Source organism: Temnothorax longispinosus, chromosome 3, assembly GCF_030848805.1.
Source record: "Temnothorax longispinosus isolate EJ_2023e chromosome 3, Tlon_JGU_v1, whole genome shotgun sequence".
Classification (NCBI taxonomy): Eukaryota; Metazoa; Arthropoda; class Insecta; order Hymenoptera; family Formicidae; genus Temnothorax; species Temnothorax longispinosus.
The window spans coordinates 9,735,808-9,757,090 of NC_092360.1; the positions used below are offsets into that span (position 1 = coordinate 9,735,808).

The 21,283-nt window shown below is 36.9% G+C and overlaps 2 protein-coding genes across 2 annotated transcripts; one reads left to right on the forward strand and one right to left on the reverse strand.

The window, feature by feature from the left end:
• The first annotated feature begins 1,713 nt into the window (after positions 1-1,713).
• Positions 1,714-4,100, forward strand: LOC139809403 (AMMECR1-like protein). The gene is made up of 4 exons (XM_071772263.1): positions 1,714-2,139; positions 3,013-3,123; positions 3,198-3,403; positions 3,509-4,100. The coding sequence occupies exons 1-4, from the start codon at positions 1,928-1,930 to the stop codon at positions 3,673-3,675; spliced, it is 696 nt and encodes a 231-aa protein (XP_071628364.1). The 5' UTR covers positions 1,714-1,927; the 3' UTR covers positions 3,676-4,100.
• Positions 4,101-6,596: 2,496 nt separating this feature from the next.
• LOC139809401 (uncharacterized) lies at positions 6,597-7,963 on the reverse strand. The gene is made up of 4 exons (XM_071772262.1): positions 7,711-7,963; positions 7,364-7,535; positions 7,146-7,274; positions 6,597-7,061 (listed from the first exon to the last, which is right to left on the reverse strand). The coding sequence occupies exons 1-4, from the start codon at positions 7,845-7,847 to the stop codon at positions 6,819-6,821; spliced, it is 681 nt and encodes a 226-aa protein (XP_071628363.1). The 5' UTR covers positions 7,848-7,963; the 3' UTR covers positions 6,597-6,818.
• Between the last annotated feature and the right edge of the window lie 13,320 nt (positions 7,964-21,283).

Sequence of the window (21,283 nt, forward strand, 5' to 3'; positions counted from 1 at the left end):
AACAGTCACGAAAAAAACAAAAAATCGCAGACTTTTATTACTTAAGTAATAAAGCGATTTTTTATTCTAAACACGGTAGGTTTTCGAAATATAACTATATATACGAAATAAGTTGCACGTAAATGGTGCTTTGATGACGCGATAAGGGATTCGATTTCAGGATAGAATCTAAAATCTAAAATATGTCTAAAAGTGGGCTTTATATATTACATTCTATTTATATGTTGCAAAGTCTCTCTCTCTCTCTCTCTTTCTCGCTCTCTTGCATTTATATATATATTATATATTTTTTTTTATTGTGCAATGGAACGTCTGTGAGATGGCGCCATAGTATCGCGCGCGCGAGTGCGACGCGACCGGCGTCGCGACGCACAGTCGGAGTAGTCGAACTACTTCAGACTGATCGGAGCACGGAGCCGCGTCGCGTCGTAGACGCGCGTATATCAGCCGCGGCATCGAATCCCACGCAACTCGACGCGTTCTCCATATGTAGACGAGGCGCGCACTGGGCGACCACGTCGTCTCTGCAGTTACGTGCCGTGACAATTCTCCGTACCGGGAAATTGACAGTGAATCCCCTTTGACCGCCGCGGTCTCTCGTTCGCCACGGGCGTCGACATATTGCGCGTTCCGGACGAGATCTCGACGATCGGTGTACGTTTTTCTTCCCCCGATGAGTTTATCTCGTCTCGCGCGAGAAATCGCGAAGCCGTGAGGGATCGCGCGTCTCATTGCGCGTCGTTTTCCAACAACGACGTAGTTCGTTCGCGTTCTTTCACGCCGGCTCTCGCTACGCTCCATGTGCGGCGTAGTTGCGTTGTGCCGTCGCTTCCCACCCTCGTAGACGCGATTGGGGAATGGGGATGCGTGATGGGATCGACGTCTCCTCGCAGCTGTCGCGGTAAGTGATCGCGCGGCGTATGGATGCGGGGAAATCGGAAAAAAAATACGAATTAAGATTTAAGACGTTCGCTCGCGCGAGCTTGTCGTTTTCACTTGCTCAGAACGCTGGTCTCCTATAAATTTGTAAGATTAAATTCGCTGGATTAAAACCGATGGAAAATACCGATTGTTTTCCGTGCATATTTTTAAACAGTTAAAAGTAGATAAATTTTTTTATAGCAATTAATACTATTATGAGTAATTAGCTCTGTTATAGTTTATAGTAGATTTTGTATCTTCTAGAATTATTTCGAATAATAATTTCGAATAATAACCGGAAAATATTTTTCTGATTTATGGAATTTGTAATAAACTATACGTATTTATGCGAATATATACTATATTTAAAAAACCAAGTTTTTTATTTCATTTATTACATGTGATTATTTTATCTTATTATTTGTTATTAAAACTTAACATTAACTATTAACTATTAAAACAATTCGAAATTGTTACTCATTTGAGAATCATCTAATTTTTTCATATTCCTGTTCCGATTTTAAAACGTCAAGTTCGCGAAACTTAAGTTTTTCTTTCTGGAGAGGAGAAGGCGCGATAAATAAATTTTTACACAAGGACGCCTCGCATGTCAGTGACCGCTTCGCGCGGAATGGACTCGCGGATGAGCGAATAAACGAATGTCGCACCGACGCCGGTCGATCGTATTGGAGGCGCGAAGAAGACGTGGGGGCGCGAAAAGGACGACGGAAATCACGGAAAGACGGGACGGCGAAAATGGCGGGTGATGAAACAGCTGTTTTAGCGCGCGCCGCGCCATCTGGCGGGGCGCGCGCGCGACACGGCACGCTACGGCAACGAAGAGGAGGACAACGGCGGCAGCGACGAGGACGACGACGGCGGCGGCCGCGACGGTCGGACGAGTGTTGAGACGTATACGGGTCGTAGACCGTTCGTGTCCGCAGTGCGGGTCGCAGTGGTCGACGGCGACGACGACGACGACGACGACGGCGGTCGAGACGGTAACATGGCTGCCGGCTGTTGCGGTACGAAAAAGCAGAAGCTCAACAATTCCGCGAGCGTACCATGCAACGGCACAGCGATGCTGTCGAACGGCACGCGTATACGTAATACGCCGATCGTTCAGCCCGAGATGGGCTTCTACTGCTTCGACGTCCTCTACTGCCAGCTCCACCAACTCGACCCACCAAAACCGCCCAACTTCAGCAACGAAGCATTGTGAGTGTTGGAGACATCGTACCGAGCTAACTGAGCTAGTCACAATAGTCACCTCGGCGCTCAGCGTCCAACGTATCCCTTCCTCCCTGTCCCCGACTATGCGTCGCGTGCCGTATCTTTCTCTCTCGCGCGCGCCTTCATCGCTCCACCTCCCTGCCCCGCCTCCCTCTCGGCCTCCCCTGCATCGTGGCACCTTTTTTTTCTCCATCGCTCTCCTTTTTCTCCCACCACCCACGCCAGTGCGTCTCTTTGTTGAAATCGCCACTGCTTTTGTCTTCAACTATCGTTGTCGCGGAATAGAGGAGCGGGGGGAGGGGGGGGGCAGGGAGGAAAGACGACGAGAACGTCGGTGTCGTCGGTACTCGGCATGCGTCTCCCTCTTCTGAAGGACGCGTCTTATATTTTCGGAACCTGCTCCGTCTAGTTCTCGTGCTGCTGACTTTCTACCGAGGTTATTCCGCGAGATGCCAACGTTTTGCTTCTGAATAATTTATTGACATATAAACGTTTTTAGAATTTGTTTTTCTTTACGTTTCCCAGCTCCCTTACAATAAGATCTTCAATAGAGATTGATATCACGATTCCCCTATGTTTCTCACTCCTGCTCTATTTTACTCTTCTTGTTTAGAAGATGATTAATTATTGATCATTAGTGTAATGCATTTTAATGTTTACGCAAACTGTTTACTGTAGAGATGATATAAACACCTTTTAAATATTTATTTAAGAAGAGCCTGCTTATGTAACACTTTTCTGTACTTGCGTAATTAAAATTGTTGAGAAGTTAGTTTATAGCACAGGCTCTCTTGTAAAAATGAAATAATGTTCGGTTTGAGGTGATCTCGTTAACGTATCTTCTCCGTGTCTTTCCAGTCCCTTGTTTGTAACATGGACTATCGGAAAGGATATGCGACTACGCGGTTGTATTGGTACATTCAATGCCATGCACTTACATGCAGGACTTAGGGAATATGCTACTACCAGGTAACATGTATTCTCTAAATCGGCCAGGCCAGAATTTTGAATTACGCTTTTAAATGACCGATTGTGTTTCGTAGTGCTTTCAAGGATTCACGGTTCAATCCTATAACACGAGAGGAACTTCCACGTTTACATGTAAGCGTTTCTATATTGCGGCATTTTGAAGACGGCGTGGACTACTTAGATTGGGAGATAGGAGTCCATGGGATTCGCATAGAATTCCATAATGAAAAAGGCAACAAGAGAACTGCTACTTACTTACCTGATGTTGCGACTGAACAAGGTAAATATGTATGTTCGCTGTGGATCGTTGAAAAGCTGTTCATTGTTCATCATATTTCTTAAATGTGTGCTTTTATCCATTAAATCAATATTTTTTTTTAAATAGGTTGGGACCAGATACAAACCATAGACTCGCTATTACATAAGGGTGGCTACAAGGGCTTAGTTACACCGGATATTAGACGCAGTGTGAAGCTGACGCGATACCAGAGCGAGAAGATTACTGTAAGCTATCAAGACTACATGACACATTGGCATAACCGACGATGCTAGCAGCTGGCTTGGGGTCCTATCCAGGGGCCCCTACCTTGCCAAACGCCAGGCACGTTTTGTTACAAAAATATCTCGGACACAGTTAACGCGCCGTATCCACAATATAGTACCACTCAATACAACTCTTTCATGGCCAATCAACAACATACGTTAGTTATGGTTCAGCCGAATCACCCCACATTCATACACACACTTCCGCTGCCACCAATTCCTCCGGTTGTGGTACCTATGCAAAACTATCCACCGTTCTGATGGAATTATGCGTACCGCATCCTTCAGTACGCTGTATCGTTATTCTTTACAAACTTTTGTAATGCAAAGAAATGAATTAAATGCATAAAAGAATATAATATTAAAGGCGGCTCTTATGTACTATCTTCTATTGCTTGAATTGGTGCCTATTATATATTTTGATTCAGCAAGCATTTATTGTCTCTATTTTTTTCTCTCTTTCTCTCATTATCGGTTCTTGTGCGATTTATTCGTCTGTGAAAAGAAATGCGGAAAAATACAATCTTGAGTATGGTGGCAATGTTCTTCCAAAACATTTGTTGTAAGTATAAATAATATTATCGGCATAGAGACATTTGTATATGATAGACTCTTGTTCTCGTATTGTACAATTTTATGATTGTTAAATTTGAACTAAAAACAAAAATAATCTATTTACGAGTAACAATGCAAGTTCAGTTTGCTGTCGAACATTTGACTAGCCATTGATCGTTATGATAAAATGTAAATACTATACGATTAGCTTTGCCATTATGCCATCATGCTAGGACATTAGACACTCATTAGTATCTGTGAAAGGAGGGACACGAAGAATTTTCGAATACATAATACTGTCTGTATAATTAATTGTGACTATATTAGTCCATCCACATTCGATAATGCACAAATTCGTCATGGTCGCCTGTTGACGATGCTCGTAAAAGCAGATAAAAATTATCAGCGAACAAATGTATGCGAGCAACGAAATACTTTGATTTTCTTAACAGTCGAGAAAAAATTTAATTGGGGCATTCTGTAAAGTATGAATGCATTGTCATGTAGAACGGATAAAATTATTATTTTCTTTTTAAGATCTAATATAATCGTTAATTATTCATATTTGCGTAATATCTGACACGTAATAACACTATAACATCTGAACAGAATTTCTTTGCATCAATGGTATAAATGAAAATTTTTCTTAAATTGTTATATGTTGTCTTGTACTGCGATTTATTTATGAATATTGTGATTTCTCTCTTATCTGTTTTCATTAATATATGCAGATTGTTGTACAATGAAACACAAAAGTGACATGAAGATATTTTGTAAATTTTTAATGTTGCATATTTATACCATTCCTACAATGAAGTTTGAGGCAAGTTTAGATTACAGTCCAAAGTTTTATTACAGCAAAGGATTCTCGCTACTAACAATAATTTACTTTAATAAAATTATTGTTTGATTATTTTTAAATTTCTAAAATTTTAAATTTCTATCTTGATGCAAATTTGTCACAATATCTAATAAAAACTATTATGATTTGTTTTAATTTACATCAGTAAATGAATTTTAGAATGGGACCTCTACTGTAAATAAGCAATGGACTATACCACAACTAACAAAAAAAATATTAGATACAATATATAGACACAATATATAGATTTAAGACATTAAAACAAAAATGACGATCTCATTGTGATGTTGATTGCTGTGCAAATCATGGTAATGACTCATTCATTATAATGACATCAGATAAAATCTTTTCCCACTTAAAAGTAGATGAAGATAATATGGAAAAGAGCAAAAATGCAGTTGTATGTGCTGTAGATGTATGCAATTGAGTTATGAATTACGTGCATTTGATGAAATGGCACAGGAAACGATATACCGGAAAATCTCTGTCAGTGTACCTTAAATGCGCGGTATGTTTAACAACATTGTCACATATAAATAGAAGTTCAGGCATATTTTATATTAAACTGTCTTGCTTCTTAGATTCCACGGCTATATGATAGCTGAGTTCATTCACTGCCAACATAATCATTGCTGTAGGTATTATACAAATCCTACTCCTACCGAAAGAGAGTAAACAGATCACATTGTTGTACTTTGGTTGAATTGATGCGTCCGCATCTGGTGTTATCTTTTATATATTCTTATCGCATACACATAGTTCCTGGGATCTCCTTGCTACTCGGGCCCCTGTATAACGCGTCCAGTAAACTGCCAGTAATATACTTAACTCTAGAGTAGTTGGCAAATCAAAACTGCGGTCACTTGTGCCCAATTTGACTTTGGAAACCAAATCATACGAAAAGATTCCTTTTTTTCTGATTAAAATATCTAGAAAATTTAACATAGGCATGTAAAATAGGGATGCTACATTTTCGTTTGTGAATACAAGCTGGGGTAGAAATTCAAGAAGTTCCCAAATTTAATTAATAATATGATGTTCAAGTAGTCCGTTTAACATAATAGAGGGATAAGCGTAATTTGACTTCGATCGTAATTCTCGTCTATTAAATATTGGAAGTCTATGTCAAATATTTACAGATTTCCATGATGAAATATGTATCTAATCGGAGTAATCGAAAATATCGAATTTGCTATTTTACTTGAGCCTATAAGTAAATTCGTATTACATTTAACAATTTGAAACAATACATACGTTTGACTCGATATTGTATAAGTTAAACTTTATATTAAATAAAGCGGAAGAGTCAACATTGTATGGGAAAATTCTCTTGAATCAGAAAAGTCGTATGTATCATCAATATTTGAAAAGCAGCAATCTTTTTAAACAGTTGGAAAGCGTTTATTACTGTAACAAATCATATGGTGCCTAGATATTGGATTAATTTCGAGAAAAGGAAGTAGATATGTACGAGACGCATAGTTGTCTTAATAAAAACAAGAATATCAGTGAATGATTATAAATAGACATCTTATAATATTATGTCAATGATAAAATAAAAATACATTTTATATTCTATGAAATATATATACATACTACGATCCTTTCGTTGTCCTTACAATGTTATTATTAAATACTGATCTAATATAAAATGGAGTAAAATCTACGTCGATGATTATTTCTTCAATTTTATATATTTTGCTATAGTTATATATAACGATATTGTACACGAAACTTAAAGATCATCTTTTTGTTTCAAATTTTGCTTCTTTTCTTCTTGCATTAGATACTGTATGTCTATAATGCGAAGGAAAGATCTGATTTCTAAATACGTTATAAAACCAGCTAGCAGTGATTGAAAAACGAAAATCATTGCAATTTTGGGGAACAACGGCTGATAGGCTGACAGGATAGTGCCGAATGTTTTTCTTACGTCAGTTATGTGCGGCACATTGTATACTCCACTGCCAGCAGCGATCTACGAGTCCAATATAATAAGTAGCGTAATAAACAGATTGGAAAGAACATGACAGTAACGTGACAAAAAAAGTCAAGTTCTTACTTGGAAGTTTGCAACCGGTGCCATTATCAGTGGTAGAAACAGCCCGGTACAAGTTTGCGCCAAGGCTGATCTAGTTTCCAAGCACAAAGGACAAGATATTTCTAATGACAACAGTTTGTTCAGGATAAACTGAAAAATATGCATAGTACTTTGTATTATCTTCTTGTTCGGGTTGCTCGATCAAACTCAATCCAACTCAATTGGGTTCTCGCCAATACCTCTGTATGAGAGAGACCTGTCGCTACAGCCGGTGTTACCGCGAGACCTAACATCGTAGGGAGAGCCCCGTAATCCCGGAGCTTTAGCTTCGCCCTGAACCGATAATTAATGTACACACCGGTGAGCGATGCCACGCTGACCAGGATAGCGCGTCCGGTTGTCAACGGCCATCTAAATAAAATTTACCATTTTTTATCGGGCGTCATGTCATTTTTTGTGAGGAAAATTTTACGAGCGACAAAATAGAATCGTCCGAAGCGTTCGCGCGAACGCGTACGACGGGTGTGTGTGCGTTGCCGAGGGGCACGGCTTTTAAATAGAGAGTAACGTAATGGGGTTATGTTACACGTCGCTGCGTGGTCTCCAATTCCTGATGATACGATACTGTTCCGCTATAGCCTCGTATCTCGGCGCAATATTTTTCAATGTATCCTGCTGCTGTGCATCACGGATTATGTATTGCGATGACCGCGATATATCCATTTTTTTTTATGATCTTTCAGGACTTCGCTATACTGACGCGCGGCAACACGGGCAACACGTGCTCACCACAAGTCACAACTTTGGTATATATCCGCGGTATCCGCACACTCCGCACTACACTACACACCACAGACTTATATATATTACACACTACACGTTATAACGTAAGAGTTACGCAATAGATTTGTTCGCTCGTACTCGAATCAACTTAATCAGTAATTAATTTAACGGGCATAATTGCTTATATCGAAATTTTTAACTTTTTTTCTATATATCAAACAAAACAAAAGTAAAAGAAAATGGATAATTTTGCCTATGTTATAAAATGTGTGTATTTTATAACAAATCTCGTTTCTTAGTTAATTATAATTTTGCATATAAAAAATTTTGATTTTTACAATCCTCTTACGTTATTAAGACGTTATTAAAACGTCACCTAAAAGGCAAAAATATCATAAAGTCACGTCTTTTTAACGTCTTGAAATATCGTCATCGATCTGTGACTTATATTCCTGACATTTTGACGTCATTATTACGTGATTACAAAAGGACAATTGACGTAACGATCGACTGACCAAAAACTCACGTAAAAATCACGTAACGCTGCTGCCTGGAGTTATTATTCAATAAATGAGAAGATCGTTATATTATTTGTGGACTTATTTTTTTCACTTATATAATTATATTTCATAACAAACTAGTCTGTAATTACAAAGTCAAGTATTTATATTAAAAAAGTATGTTATTTTAATAAAAATATTTCTATTTACAAATAACGTACGTGTTACAGACAAAATTATTTTATAAAATATTATTCTAGTTTGTATGAAAGTAATTATATCAGAAAGTTGCGCTAATTAAGAATAAAGAATAGTATATTAAGTAATCTGTATATTAAAGAAATCTGTTATGCACAATAGTATAATAATAGAAACTCTTCATTTTATTGTTATTATTAATATGTTTTACTGACAATTATCTAACTTTAAACATATACAATTTCAGTATTGCACGATTATATACATTTGCACTATTCTGTCGCGGATTTAGTTGCAAATTCTATAAAGCGGTCTTATATAATCGCTTATAACTGACATTTAGTTTTTAGAAGAAGACGATGTATGCATATAATAGTCTGAAAGAGAGGAGAACGAAAAAGTTATGACAATATGGTGACAATTATAATAACCAGGGAATACGTACTTATCGTTTAGAAACGTTTCCGAAATGTCTTACAAACGCTCATGAAACGTTACATACGCGTTCAAATATATAACGAATATATAATGAAAGCAACATGTGTTACCTGGGAAGCTATCTCTTGAGCTAATGGTACTACAGTTGGTAATATCATTATTGAATGATTTATTTGTACCAGTTAGTGATAACGTTGCTCTCTGTATCACAATTATAGGAAGCACTTGCATGAGTATTTCAGCTATTACATGTTTATTGTTATCGATTTTGCGCTAAGTCTACATATACTCTATTTTTGTCGAAATACGTTTTGAATGGAATTTTAGAATTTTTAATTAGGGATAGACATTAATTCCAATATTTTTTTATATTTTTGTTTTTTTTTGTCAAATTTATTGGATTTTACTTTTCGTCACGCAGAGTTTCAAGCCAAGCTATAAATCATTGCAAATTAAATTCTCAAGTATCTTGTTGACTGAACCTTGAATTAAAAGTTTACTTGCACTTAACACATTTTTTTATGATAAAACTTCACTATCTCTAATAGTTATTTAAAAGTTCGATTAATGCAAAACTTCCTTTATTTAAATTGCTTGAAACACACATTATATTCGACAATTTAAGTGGGTAATTATAAGATTGTAAAATCATGAGATGTGTTAAGATTACACGCCCAACAGATACGGTCGCGAGCGCATTGCTGCAAACGTCCACGCAAGATGAGGCCCGTGTCGAGTTAGCTTTGAATCTCGAGTACGATTTTGTCGCGACGAATTACGCATGCGATGCCGAACTCGATTTTGCTGTGAAACATTATGTCATGTGAATTGGTAACAAGATGCGGCCTCCACAGAGAGAGAGAGTCGCACGCGTGTGCTGTCGACGGACATGTCCTTTGTAACGTGATGCGTGCCTTACAAAGGCATAAATCCCTGTATACAGATAAAGCCCGCGGTTCCACGTGGCGAGATATCAACAAGATTTTGTTAAAACTCCAAAAATGACCTATAATATTGAGATACATAAAGAGGTGAAAGGAAAGAACCTTTAAATTTTTATACTTGCTTTGCTCCAACAAACATAACACAATTTAATATATCATAAACTATGTTTATATTAAAAATGATGTACGTATATCTTTATTCTGGACAGTAACAAAATGACATTTATCGCTGCATAACTTTGGATATATCCAATTTTACTTGTCACATATTAACAATGATTTTTAGGACCTTTTACTGGCTGCGAAATATTTTTCTATTAAACATTTAATAGAATTATGAAGTCAAAATATAAAATGAAAGAAAAAAAAACATTAAAGAAAATAAATAGTTTGGCTTCTCTTGACAGAATGATTAAATTACTTACAAATATTAATTTTTACTTTTTTTGCATCAAGTCCATAAATATCCCACCGCCTTCTTGACAACTGCTACTCAACTGCAAACTCATTGCGCGAAAAACTGCGTCAATTTGAAGTATATGAAACTTACAATTGGACGATTTACTCGAGATCAATGTTTCATAACGTACCCACAGAAATATATGTCTTTTATCAAATTTAAAGACATGTGATAAACCGGAAGGAAAAAGAAAGATCTTTTTTTCCGGGATGTATCTTTCGTAAAAGACGATTAATCATCTCATCCCACATGTTTGGCGTAGGATCAGCCCACGTGTATCCGATTACGTTCGAATGCCTTCGCGGAAACTTGCGACAAATCGGTCGAGCGTCAGAGTGTGCTCGGCGCTGCAAAAGCCTTTCATCAACGAAATGTAAACGCGTTGACGCATTCTCCGCGCGTATCGAGCGGACGTTTATGGCCATGTATGGTGCAACGCGAGGCGAGAAACACCGCGCGGCCATTCTGCGTTCGTTGCGGTGTGTTTTATCACTCGGTGATTAGGTGCGGTGGCGGCGGTGGTGGCCGCGGCGGCGGCGGCGACGAGCAAAGTTTGTATAATGTACGATAAAGGCGATCATGGAGGGCGCGATGCGCCCGCCCCGTCTGTCGTATTCATTCAACGGTCGTGTTATCAGCGCGTCGCCCCTTTCGACGAATCGACCCTTTCGATGGGGACGTTAAATTCCGCTCCCCTTCTCTCTTCCGTCCCTCTCTCGTCCTCTTTCGCTTGTTTCTCGAGTTTCGTGATCTCTATGCAATAGGCATCAATTTCAAGCGAAATGCGCGTCGGAATTTTGCATGCGGAAATCCGCGAGTTATTGGAAAGCGCGGACGGAAACGACGCTGATACGAAAACATTCATTTATTTGTGGACATTGAAATAAATATGAAACAATTGTAAAAGTTTGGCAAAATACTTACTTTGGCTGGATCGATTTTTATCTCGTTATGTCCTGGTCGACGGTCGACATGTTCCGCAACAAACGACGCAAATTAACTAGCAATTTCATCTACGAACAATATTTAATTTCATTTAAATTATCAATATTCGATTCAATGTATTCCGAATATTTGATTCAACAATTAATTCAATGTATTATTTAACAATGTAAACCGAACGTTATGATTTCGTGTTGTGATAGTGTTATTTACTCGTTAATTTTCATGTGGGCGCGGGATTAGCTTTTGGCAAGCAAAATAAATTTATTACTAGAACGCGAATTTTCATGTTGATAACGTAACAATGCAACGAAGTTTGAACGCTTCCGCGTCAAATGCCGTAACAGCGACGGTTTTGCCACAACTTTTACTGCGCTTTTGCTTCGCGTGTATCATCATTCCTTTACGTTTTTAAAATATACAATTATATTACTTGACATATACAATTGCATTGCACTACTTAATTTTGTTATCCTCGTCGCCGGTTTTTTCCATATTACGGAACGAAATTTCGCTGTGCCTCGCGAAAACGAGCGTCACTTTTCCCCCAAATTTGCATTTACTCTAGAGAAAATGATATCGTAAATGCAAGACGCAATGTACATTAAAAAGAATTGTTTTGCAAAATAAGGCGTTGATAAGAGAATTTGAATATTTTAAGCCACAAGTCTTGTGTAATCCGAGACGAAGATGAGCACCGATGGTATTCGTCACTCTATCCGTTCTGTTCAGATCTGAAGCACTTTCGACATCGTCCGTGAAGATCGATTAATTGCCATTACCGCGACAGATATATTTATTCAGACATTAGTAGCGGAGGCGTTCGAGTGGATACTGACGCTCGTGATCGCGATTCTATATAAAATACTCAGGCACTTGCTTGAGATTCCATCGGTCGATTATTTTTATGTCTATATTAATTTAACCCTCGCATCTGAATAATTACTATGTATTTCGAGCTCGAAATGCATGTCAAATATTTAGATTAGTGGTATAAATGAGCACGATTTAAATGTTCCTAGAGCAAATTTCAGATGCTTAAAAATATATCCGTTATCAAGCTCCCCATATTTACTTCGTGGATGTTTAGACAGTGAATTTAAAATTTTAAATGATGACTTAATAAATAATTTCTTTTTTTTTAAACTGCCTTTTTTAATATAATAGATATACGTTTATAAAATTTAGTCCGGAATCATGTGGCAACAAATGGCTCCAACGGCTGGTCGATCGTTCGTTACGAAATCCCGACAGTCGGCACGCATCTTCGGAAAAATCTCAATGAAAAGATATACTTTGCGGCACTCGCGCAAGCGACGACGGCAGTCAAATATGAATTTAAATTCACGCCTCTTCGTGTCTCATTTAAATTGCATAGGGTTACAGCAAGTTGGGCAGATGAATTTTTGAATTATAAGTCAAAGTTGAAGTAACCACCTGCTGCGAATACGACGCTGCGCCGCGCCGTCGCGACGAGAATGAAGAAACTTTCCCCGGGCACTTGGATGCACTTCAAACAGTTAAGGCGGTTGAATACTGTCAGGAAGCCGAGCAATATTTGCATATCCGCGTTATGATGTCCGCTCGCAACAAGCGCAAGGGCGCTCCCTCGTTGCTTATGCAAAATGTTAATTTTTTACGAAACGCGTCGCGCGGAAATGAATATACGAAAATGAACTTTGCTGGAATCGCTTCTGACGATTGTCCGCACTTTGCCTGCGACATCTCTAAGCACGTTCTGACATTCTTCCACGACGTATAGTCCACCGTACTTCCAGAACACAATATGTCCTGGAATATACCTTTAATTCTTGTTTTGGCACGTTTTCAAGTCCCTCTGTCATCCTGTGATGTTTTTTGAATTCTTGTCACTTACTCCCGTCCGTACACTGAAACACTCCAAATTTCTTTGCAATAATTACTAACGCCAGAAAATATTTTAAGGCTTAAATATGCGGGGAATATTTTTAACAATTTTATACCTACTTCGAGACTTTATCGCGCCTCTATTTATGGCACTATTAACAATTTCCACTTTGCTCTCGCGCGTTTATAACTGATATTTTTTAGATACTTTAATGTAAGTCTTAACCCTCTCGTTTTTAACCTTATCTTTAAGTTTATTCCTTAGCTTCTCGTTTATCTACTCAATTTTACTCTTATTTTACGACATCAGAAACTCGACTGAGATTCAAATCTTATAGAATTAAACTGATAAAATTTCATTTATATTTGATTAAAGGAGTTATCTAATTAAATTTATGTGTAGCTACACGTAAATATCAGTGCACTATGTCTGAACAAATGATAATAGCATAGCGACGATTACCACGCCACGATTGATTCGCTGGACCATTGTAATATCCTACCCGCAGAAACCATTGCCTGCAGCACTGCTTGCTTCTCCATACGATGCGTTATTAATTACGCCATAATTATATGATAATGAACGCGACAGGGTATGCGAAGGGTGAGATGTTATCTAATTACGCTAATCAAATGATCAAGTAATTCAGGCAACGCAAGCAGCATAGCTACTTCTTTGTCGCGTTTTCTTTTCTTTTTTTACTCGCAGCGTCGCGTTAGATACACGAAACCCCGAGAAACAAGTTGCGTGTTTATTTCACATCCCCGTCCATGCTCAACACAATATTAGTTCCGCGAGTGTAGCGTGATAACGAGGAAATGATTATTCCAAAATGCATTATTATTGTAGAATTGATTGTGTGCTATTAATTATGTAATTTATAGAATTGTTTATTACTATCAATTATATATGTATACGCGCGACAACATTTTCTCTTCGTTGAACGAGCGGTTTCAACTGTGAACTTTACGCGAATTAGCGCGACTTCTCGATGATCTCCAGCGAGTTAAATGCAAGAAGATATAAAATGTAACATTTTCAGATTACATTAAATATGACGGAGAGAGTTTTACTTGCTAATTTATAAGCGCACATTGCGTACAAAGAATCTTATACGAACGGATATGCATACATATTTACTCGAATCTTTTGCGACATACTATTCAGAGCGTTAATCGCTGCTATGAATGTTTTAAAACTATTTTATGTCATAAAAATGTTTAAGTACGTGTTAATATTTACCTTTGATCGTATTAGCATTATTCGATATCTAATTGTGTATTTTATTGCGCGAATTCGGACATGAAAATAAATCAGCCGGGTCATTAATTGCTTTCGTTAATTTTCACGCAGGCTACATCATGATGTAATAATTAAATAATACATTAATTTTAGACAAGCGTCCGGCATCTCTCAACGTCAATGAGAAATCTGTCATTTTGGGGATAGCGTTTGAAGATCGAGGGAGAAAAATCGTGTTTATAAGAGGTTCGCATCGACTGCGTCTATTCGGGGGGATGTCTCGTAGCTCAGTATGAGTGTGATAGATATTAGTATGCTAGGGATCATGAGTTCGATCCCGATCATCCCACATATTCCTCTTTTAAGAGGAGGTAATAAGTATTTTTAAGAATTCTACGAACTCGAAATTACAAGAAGGATCCCCCAATTAAGGGGTGGATATTGTTTAAATATAGAGTGCGTATTTACATCTCTGGCATTGTCACATAATATGGGTTTTTTGAAAGTTTTTTCCCATACTTTTTACTCTGGAGCTAAACTGTTCTTCCAGTACGCTTATGTTATGTAATAAGTATAATTTAAATCAGATGTTATATGCAGGTTATGGGCTGAGATCCTGCAGTTTACTAGTTGATAGGATCCTTTACAAAAAAAAACTGCGTTTATTCGTCCGGTTATAGCGGCGAACAATGTTAAATTCGGTCACTGTCACGAGTCAGGCCGCGGCCCAAGTCGCCTGCGTTGTAAATTCGCGCGCGGGTTGTTTTTACGTAGTACATACGTATTCATGGTGTCGCTTGTCGCTCATATTCAGCGACAAACGAGTTACGTGATTTCATATGTCGCTGATTTTGACTGTCGTTCGTGTAAAGGTACAATTTCATGGTGTCGCTTGTCGCAGCGATGAGTGGTCGCTGAATATGAGCGACGAGCGACACCATGAACACGTACCTGCTTCTTCGCGCACGTCGCCGTCGTTCCGCGCTGAACTCCGGGCGCGACGTAATTCGATATGTAAATATCGAATTATTCCCGTGGAGGGACGGAGCTACGATGTGTTGCAACGCGAGCAACGGCGTCGTATGTATGTTTGGCCGACATGCATTTCACCGTCCTGTCATTCTGTGGTGAAAACTACCGACGGAAACTCAATTTCAACCGGTTCGCTCTGTTATAGCGCTTTAAACTGGCGTGCACGAAAACCATTGCATCTCTTGTGCGATTTATATTTTTAAACAAATATAGGAATTTATCTGCTTTTGTCTACATTCGTCCTTGGAAAAATATCATATATAAATTTACATTTTAACATTTGCTACACGTTGTACGTGTGTCATGCGCATAATGCCGCAGAATAAGCATTTTTTAATGCAATTTTGTTTGTATATTCGCTATCTGAGCTATCTCTCTTTCCCTCGTCTCCATTGAAGGTACTATAACTTTTATAGTAAACGGATTGTAATGTCAATCACGAGTGAGGATAATACAGGCGTGCGTTTCAGCTAATCGTCTTTTATCCCATGTTAACGAGGATATAACGAGATTGTTGGTACATACGATGCATCTTCGTTCACGAAGGAGTTAAAGTAAACCGTAGAGAGGGAAAGCGTCGGGTCGATTTTAAAGCATTCCACTGCGCGCTGATTTATCGCGCGAGTTTTACTGCAATCCGGCGCATCGGTTTTTCTTCTTTCATTTTGATTTCCAGATTAGAAGAAGCGATACGTTCTCCAATGTCCCCTTGTAATTTCATTTTACACAACAGCGACACGTATTTTTCAATCACCGATTTAAAGTGTCTCCTCAATATAAACGCTTTTTCAAATGTCACTCGCTGGAGAATCTTTCGCAATTTTCCTGGTGATTAATTAAAGAAATTGATAGTCTCGCTCGTGTCCCACGTGTAAAAGCGAGAAAATACGCCGTGCGAGTCAGCGTTGGGTGTCGATGAAAAATAGCATTCTTGACCTTGCAACCACGTACAATTAATATAAGTTAAGATAACGCGCTAAGACACAGAGCTTGTGTTGTAATTATTTTCCGAATTTTTTTCCGCGCGTCAGGAAATCGTGTTTCCTGTCTCCCGTCGGTGTTTCCGAACGAATAAGGAAGAGAGAAACGAAAATACGTCGGACGATATTACACGAGACACCAGCCGGCGGACTCGTTATTAAAATTTCAGGATTATTCCTCCGGTCACAGGGAGAAAAAGAAAAAAAAACAATTAATGAGTTTCTCAGAGGATGCTTGATTTATCGCTACAAGGCAAACTGGACGCTTGTTGCTATACTTATCACGAGCGCAAGTTATTTCGTACAAGAAACAGCGAATAGTTTAGTTCAACGCGAGAGGCAAGAATCTCAAGAGATTTGTTCCGAAAGTTATTAACGCTCGGACCTGCGTGAGGTTTTTTAATGTTCGTCGATTTAACTATTACCGCGGCGAAAGTAATTTAACTATTTTATGCGACTACTACTTTGCTCATTAACGTAATTAAAAGCTAGCACTCCGTGTCACTGTCGTGTGACCGCAAGAATTTTTTATCAGAGCTTGACATTTTTCTCAACATTTGTGAATCTATATTATTCGAGAAATTGGATAAATCACCAAAGAATATTTAGAAATACAATGTGTATGTGTGTGTGTGTGTGCGCGCGCGCGCGAACATATTTTATTCACAGTATAAATTTATTTGGGTAAACATTAAATGCATTTTCTATAAATATATGGAGGGGTAAGAACCACAGTGGTGTAAGTCAAATTTTTGAAAATATTTTCTCATATGCATAAATGCAATCTGTACAATATATAAATTGCATCTATGCACACGAGAAAATATTTAAAAAAAATTGACTTATACCACCGTGGTTCTTACCCCTCTATATATACTTTTAAAAAGGAGTCAACAGTTTCAATAGAATCGGATTTTCGTTTGGCATGTTTTCATTTAGACTAGATAAAATGTGTATTTACCGAACTTTGCGTTCATCACGCAAAAATAAATATAAGCTCAGAGTACAAACATCCATGCAATCTCGTAAGTGATGATTAAAGGATGACGAAACAGATTGGTCTATTTAACCTTTTCGGTGTGTTTTTATAAAAAAGAAATTAAATTTAATATTTTATAATCTGAAATGCGACGAAAATCTGTACAACTATTTTTAAATGTGGACAGGAATTACAGAAACATGTGCTGAGTTTAAAACTTTTAGTCGCTAGAGGATCTAATGGAAAAAATGAAGATTTAAAGTGTGTATTTGAAAGGTTAAATATTTTTATACATTGACACAGTTTTACATTTTATAACTACTCAATTACGCGACGTATTTTTAATTTCAGAATTTGCTTTTTATATTTAGAGATCGTGAAGAATATATTTGTATAATAATGCCTATACTATCTATACTATACAGCTAATTGCAATTATTATCAAGTACCGTCTCGAGGACAGTGCTTCTACTAAATTATCATGTTTGATATAATTAGATGTTTGAACTGTTTACGTCAATAATTGCAGAATGCTTTCGAGGCTATATAAACCCGTCAATTTTCATATAGATCAATAGGATGTTTCATCAGATTTTTTGCATTATAGAAAGAAAGCATTAAGTAACACTCTTCCACTAAAATTCTTGATTTAAATTATTTTCATAATTAAATTTTAAAATAAAAATTACCAAAATTTATTAAATAATTTTTTATTTATTTGTAGTCTCGTATTTAAATTTTTCGCCCCTTAAAGGCACTTTGTAGGTTTTTATCTATTAACATTTAGTTAAAAAATTGATTAGAGACCACTTTCATGAATTTAATTAGGTATCCTGCATGCGCAAGTAAAAGCAGAATATAAATTTTCAATCCTTTTTTGCTCGAAAAAGGTTATTCGTACTTATTGTTAGTGGGATTCATTATTAGTATATTATACCTCGAGGCTCGAGATTCATTAATTGTAGGATTTCAAGATTACATCGTCGGTTATCTGCTTGTCTGCTTTCTGCAAGCTCAGAGCAAAGTCTTCAAAGGCCGAAATAATTAAAATGGTTAATCTTGTTTCAAAGACAAAATGAGGAATACTCGGTTGCCTATGCAATTTGATAACCGGATAATAACTGTCAAATTCACGTTTATTTCCTCATTGTTATGGTAGCTCAAATTATTAGTAGGAAGTTCCTTGACGAATCTCAAATTAATCTCTTTTTTTTATAGAAAATTTCAGGCATGGCGTGTAATTATTTAATAAAAACAACTAAAGAGTTTCGTAAAGTTAATCCGTATGCAATATTGAAACATACAAACTTAGATTGTAAGAATCGAAAAGTCAAATAATTTCAACCAGATCTTTGTTTTAACGAAAAGTGAGAGACAATCGTTTATAATAAATTTTAATAATTAAAAATGGGACAAATAGATTGCAAGCAAAATTTTGATAAAAATTAATTGGAGCTGTAAACCAATTAATGAAAAGTTTTATGAAAGTTCCATTTTTAATACATTTTTAATCACCTTTTATAATCACGGATCAAGAATGTAGTCAATGATAATTAATGTAAAAGTGGGTCTCAAACATTTTTATAATATTATATCTCTCAAATAGATAACGTACAATATTCTATTTCAATGTAAAAAAACGTATAACGAATCGATAATTAAAACGATGGGAAATTTGTTTTTTAATTGGTTAAAATGGAAAGGTTAAAGATTTTCATCTTTCGATGATTTGACAAGCGAATTTTCCGCGTGAATGAATGACTGAAAATACAGTGAAATCTTTTGAATGTAGATTTTTAATTTAGATGTTCGTACCGTGAGAACAAGTGAAATGCACACGGAAGAAAGAACAAAGGACCAATTGTGAACTGCGCCGCAATTTTTGGCATAGTTCTGTGTTGTACGATTCGACGTGTGATTGGCAAGTGACTAAATATCAAACTTAAAAAAGAATAAAAACGAAAGGAAAGGAAAAGAAAAGAAATTCGCTCTCTATACTATATACGTAAATGTACGTTATAATAATATATATTTTAATTAATTTTGAGCAGAACTAAAAAATGTGGACCAATTTTTCTTTTTTTTATGTATATAAAATACAGAAATGCTTTTTTAACAGAACATTTGAAAGTTTGGAAGATTTCTGGAATTAAATTTGATAAAACATTAAGACTAAAATTTAATTATTTTATTAATTTTAAATTTAATTTTACTTTTATACTGTTTTAATTAAAATTTAATGATTTAATTTAAAAACTTAATATTTTAATTTAAGATAATTTAAAAATATGTGGCTTTACGATAACACAAATTGCGACAAAAAATGGTTTATTTCGAAATTTTCTCTAAGAAATAAAACTACCAAAATGTATTACTTAAAAAGCATCTGATCCTAAAATATCATTTGGTAGTTCAAGTTCGTATGTTGACACATTCACAATTTTTATGATAAAATATTAAAAAAAAACATACAATCTATATTGCTTGATTTATCAATGAGAAAAGTTAGATAGATCAATTCGGTGTCCGAAAATTTAAAAATCCGCGTACGTGAAATTTTCCGCGGAAATATCTATTTCGTTTCGACGCCTGTTCGCGACACAAGTCTGGCGCCTCAAAGGCGCGAGAACTCATTTCATCCCTTAGTTAGACGAAACATTGATTCTCACACCGCCAAGTAAGATTCGTACGGCACAAAATCAAAAAAGAAAATGAGAAAGAGAGAAAACATGTTACACGTCGCGGTCAATCTCGTTAAGATAAAAACCACCCTCCCGCGCGTTGCTGTCTGGCGGCAGCCGCGATACACGGAGCCGTCGGAGTCCTTAATGAAGATGGCCCTCTCTTGTAGGGATCACTAGGATCACACGCGTAATAAAACAAGCGACTGTGAGTCTCTCCGTCCCACTTCCCAATGTGGCAAAATTTTTTTTTAAATGTTTTCAAATGTATGACCTTACAATAATACTGCGATGTCGCGCGTGAAAAATCGCCGCGACGCGATTTAATGGAGATTTATGAAAACAGCGCCTCTCTTGTTATTTCAATTTTAAAAACTAGTCCCGGGTTCATCTTTTCGTGTGATTTGTGAATGGTCTAAATGCGCGAAGTACAATTAGATTCAGAGATGCGCCAGTAATGCGATTGAAAACCGAGTCAGAATTTTCACGGAACGTAAAAGAGACGCCTTTAACCTTTTATTACTTCTAGAAAAATTATTTCTAGATAAAATTATATGTAAAAAGCAAACGTTAACTTTTTGAATATAATTACGCTCTCTATATGAACGTCATACAAGAAAAGAATATTAATGCATAGAATATTTCTCTCAGAAATCAGCGGGAACGAACCGTAGAATATTTTATATATCTTAATTACGGAAACACCCAAAGTTATTTGCACCAGATATTTTTTAAAGAATGGCAAATACATCACATTTTAAAAATACATTATTGCGTCGTGTTCTACGATCGAGTAAACGAAACGTGACCTTTAAAAAATCGATAGGCCTCTCTCTGATCGTAAAAATTTCTGAACCTTCTCTCTGTCTCATTCTTCAACTTTTTCACATATACATCTTCCCAGACATCTTAAATATCGATATTAACAAGCTGATGGTGAAGCTATCCCGCCGAGCATCATCGAGATCAAGTTATACGTCACCCCGTTCGCGACTCGCCGTCGAGAAACAATTTCTTAATGAAAACGTTTCCGGAAAAGAGAATTCGCGCGCGAGAGACCGCGTGAGAGAAAGAGAGAGAGTAAGTTCTTCCACCTCCTTTGTCACCTCGTCG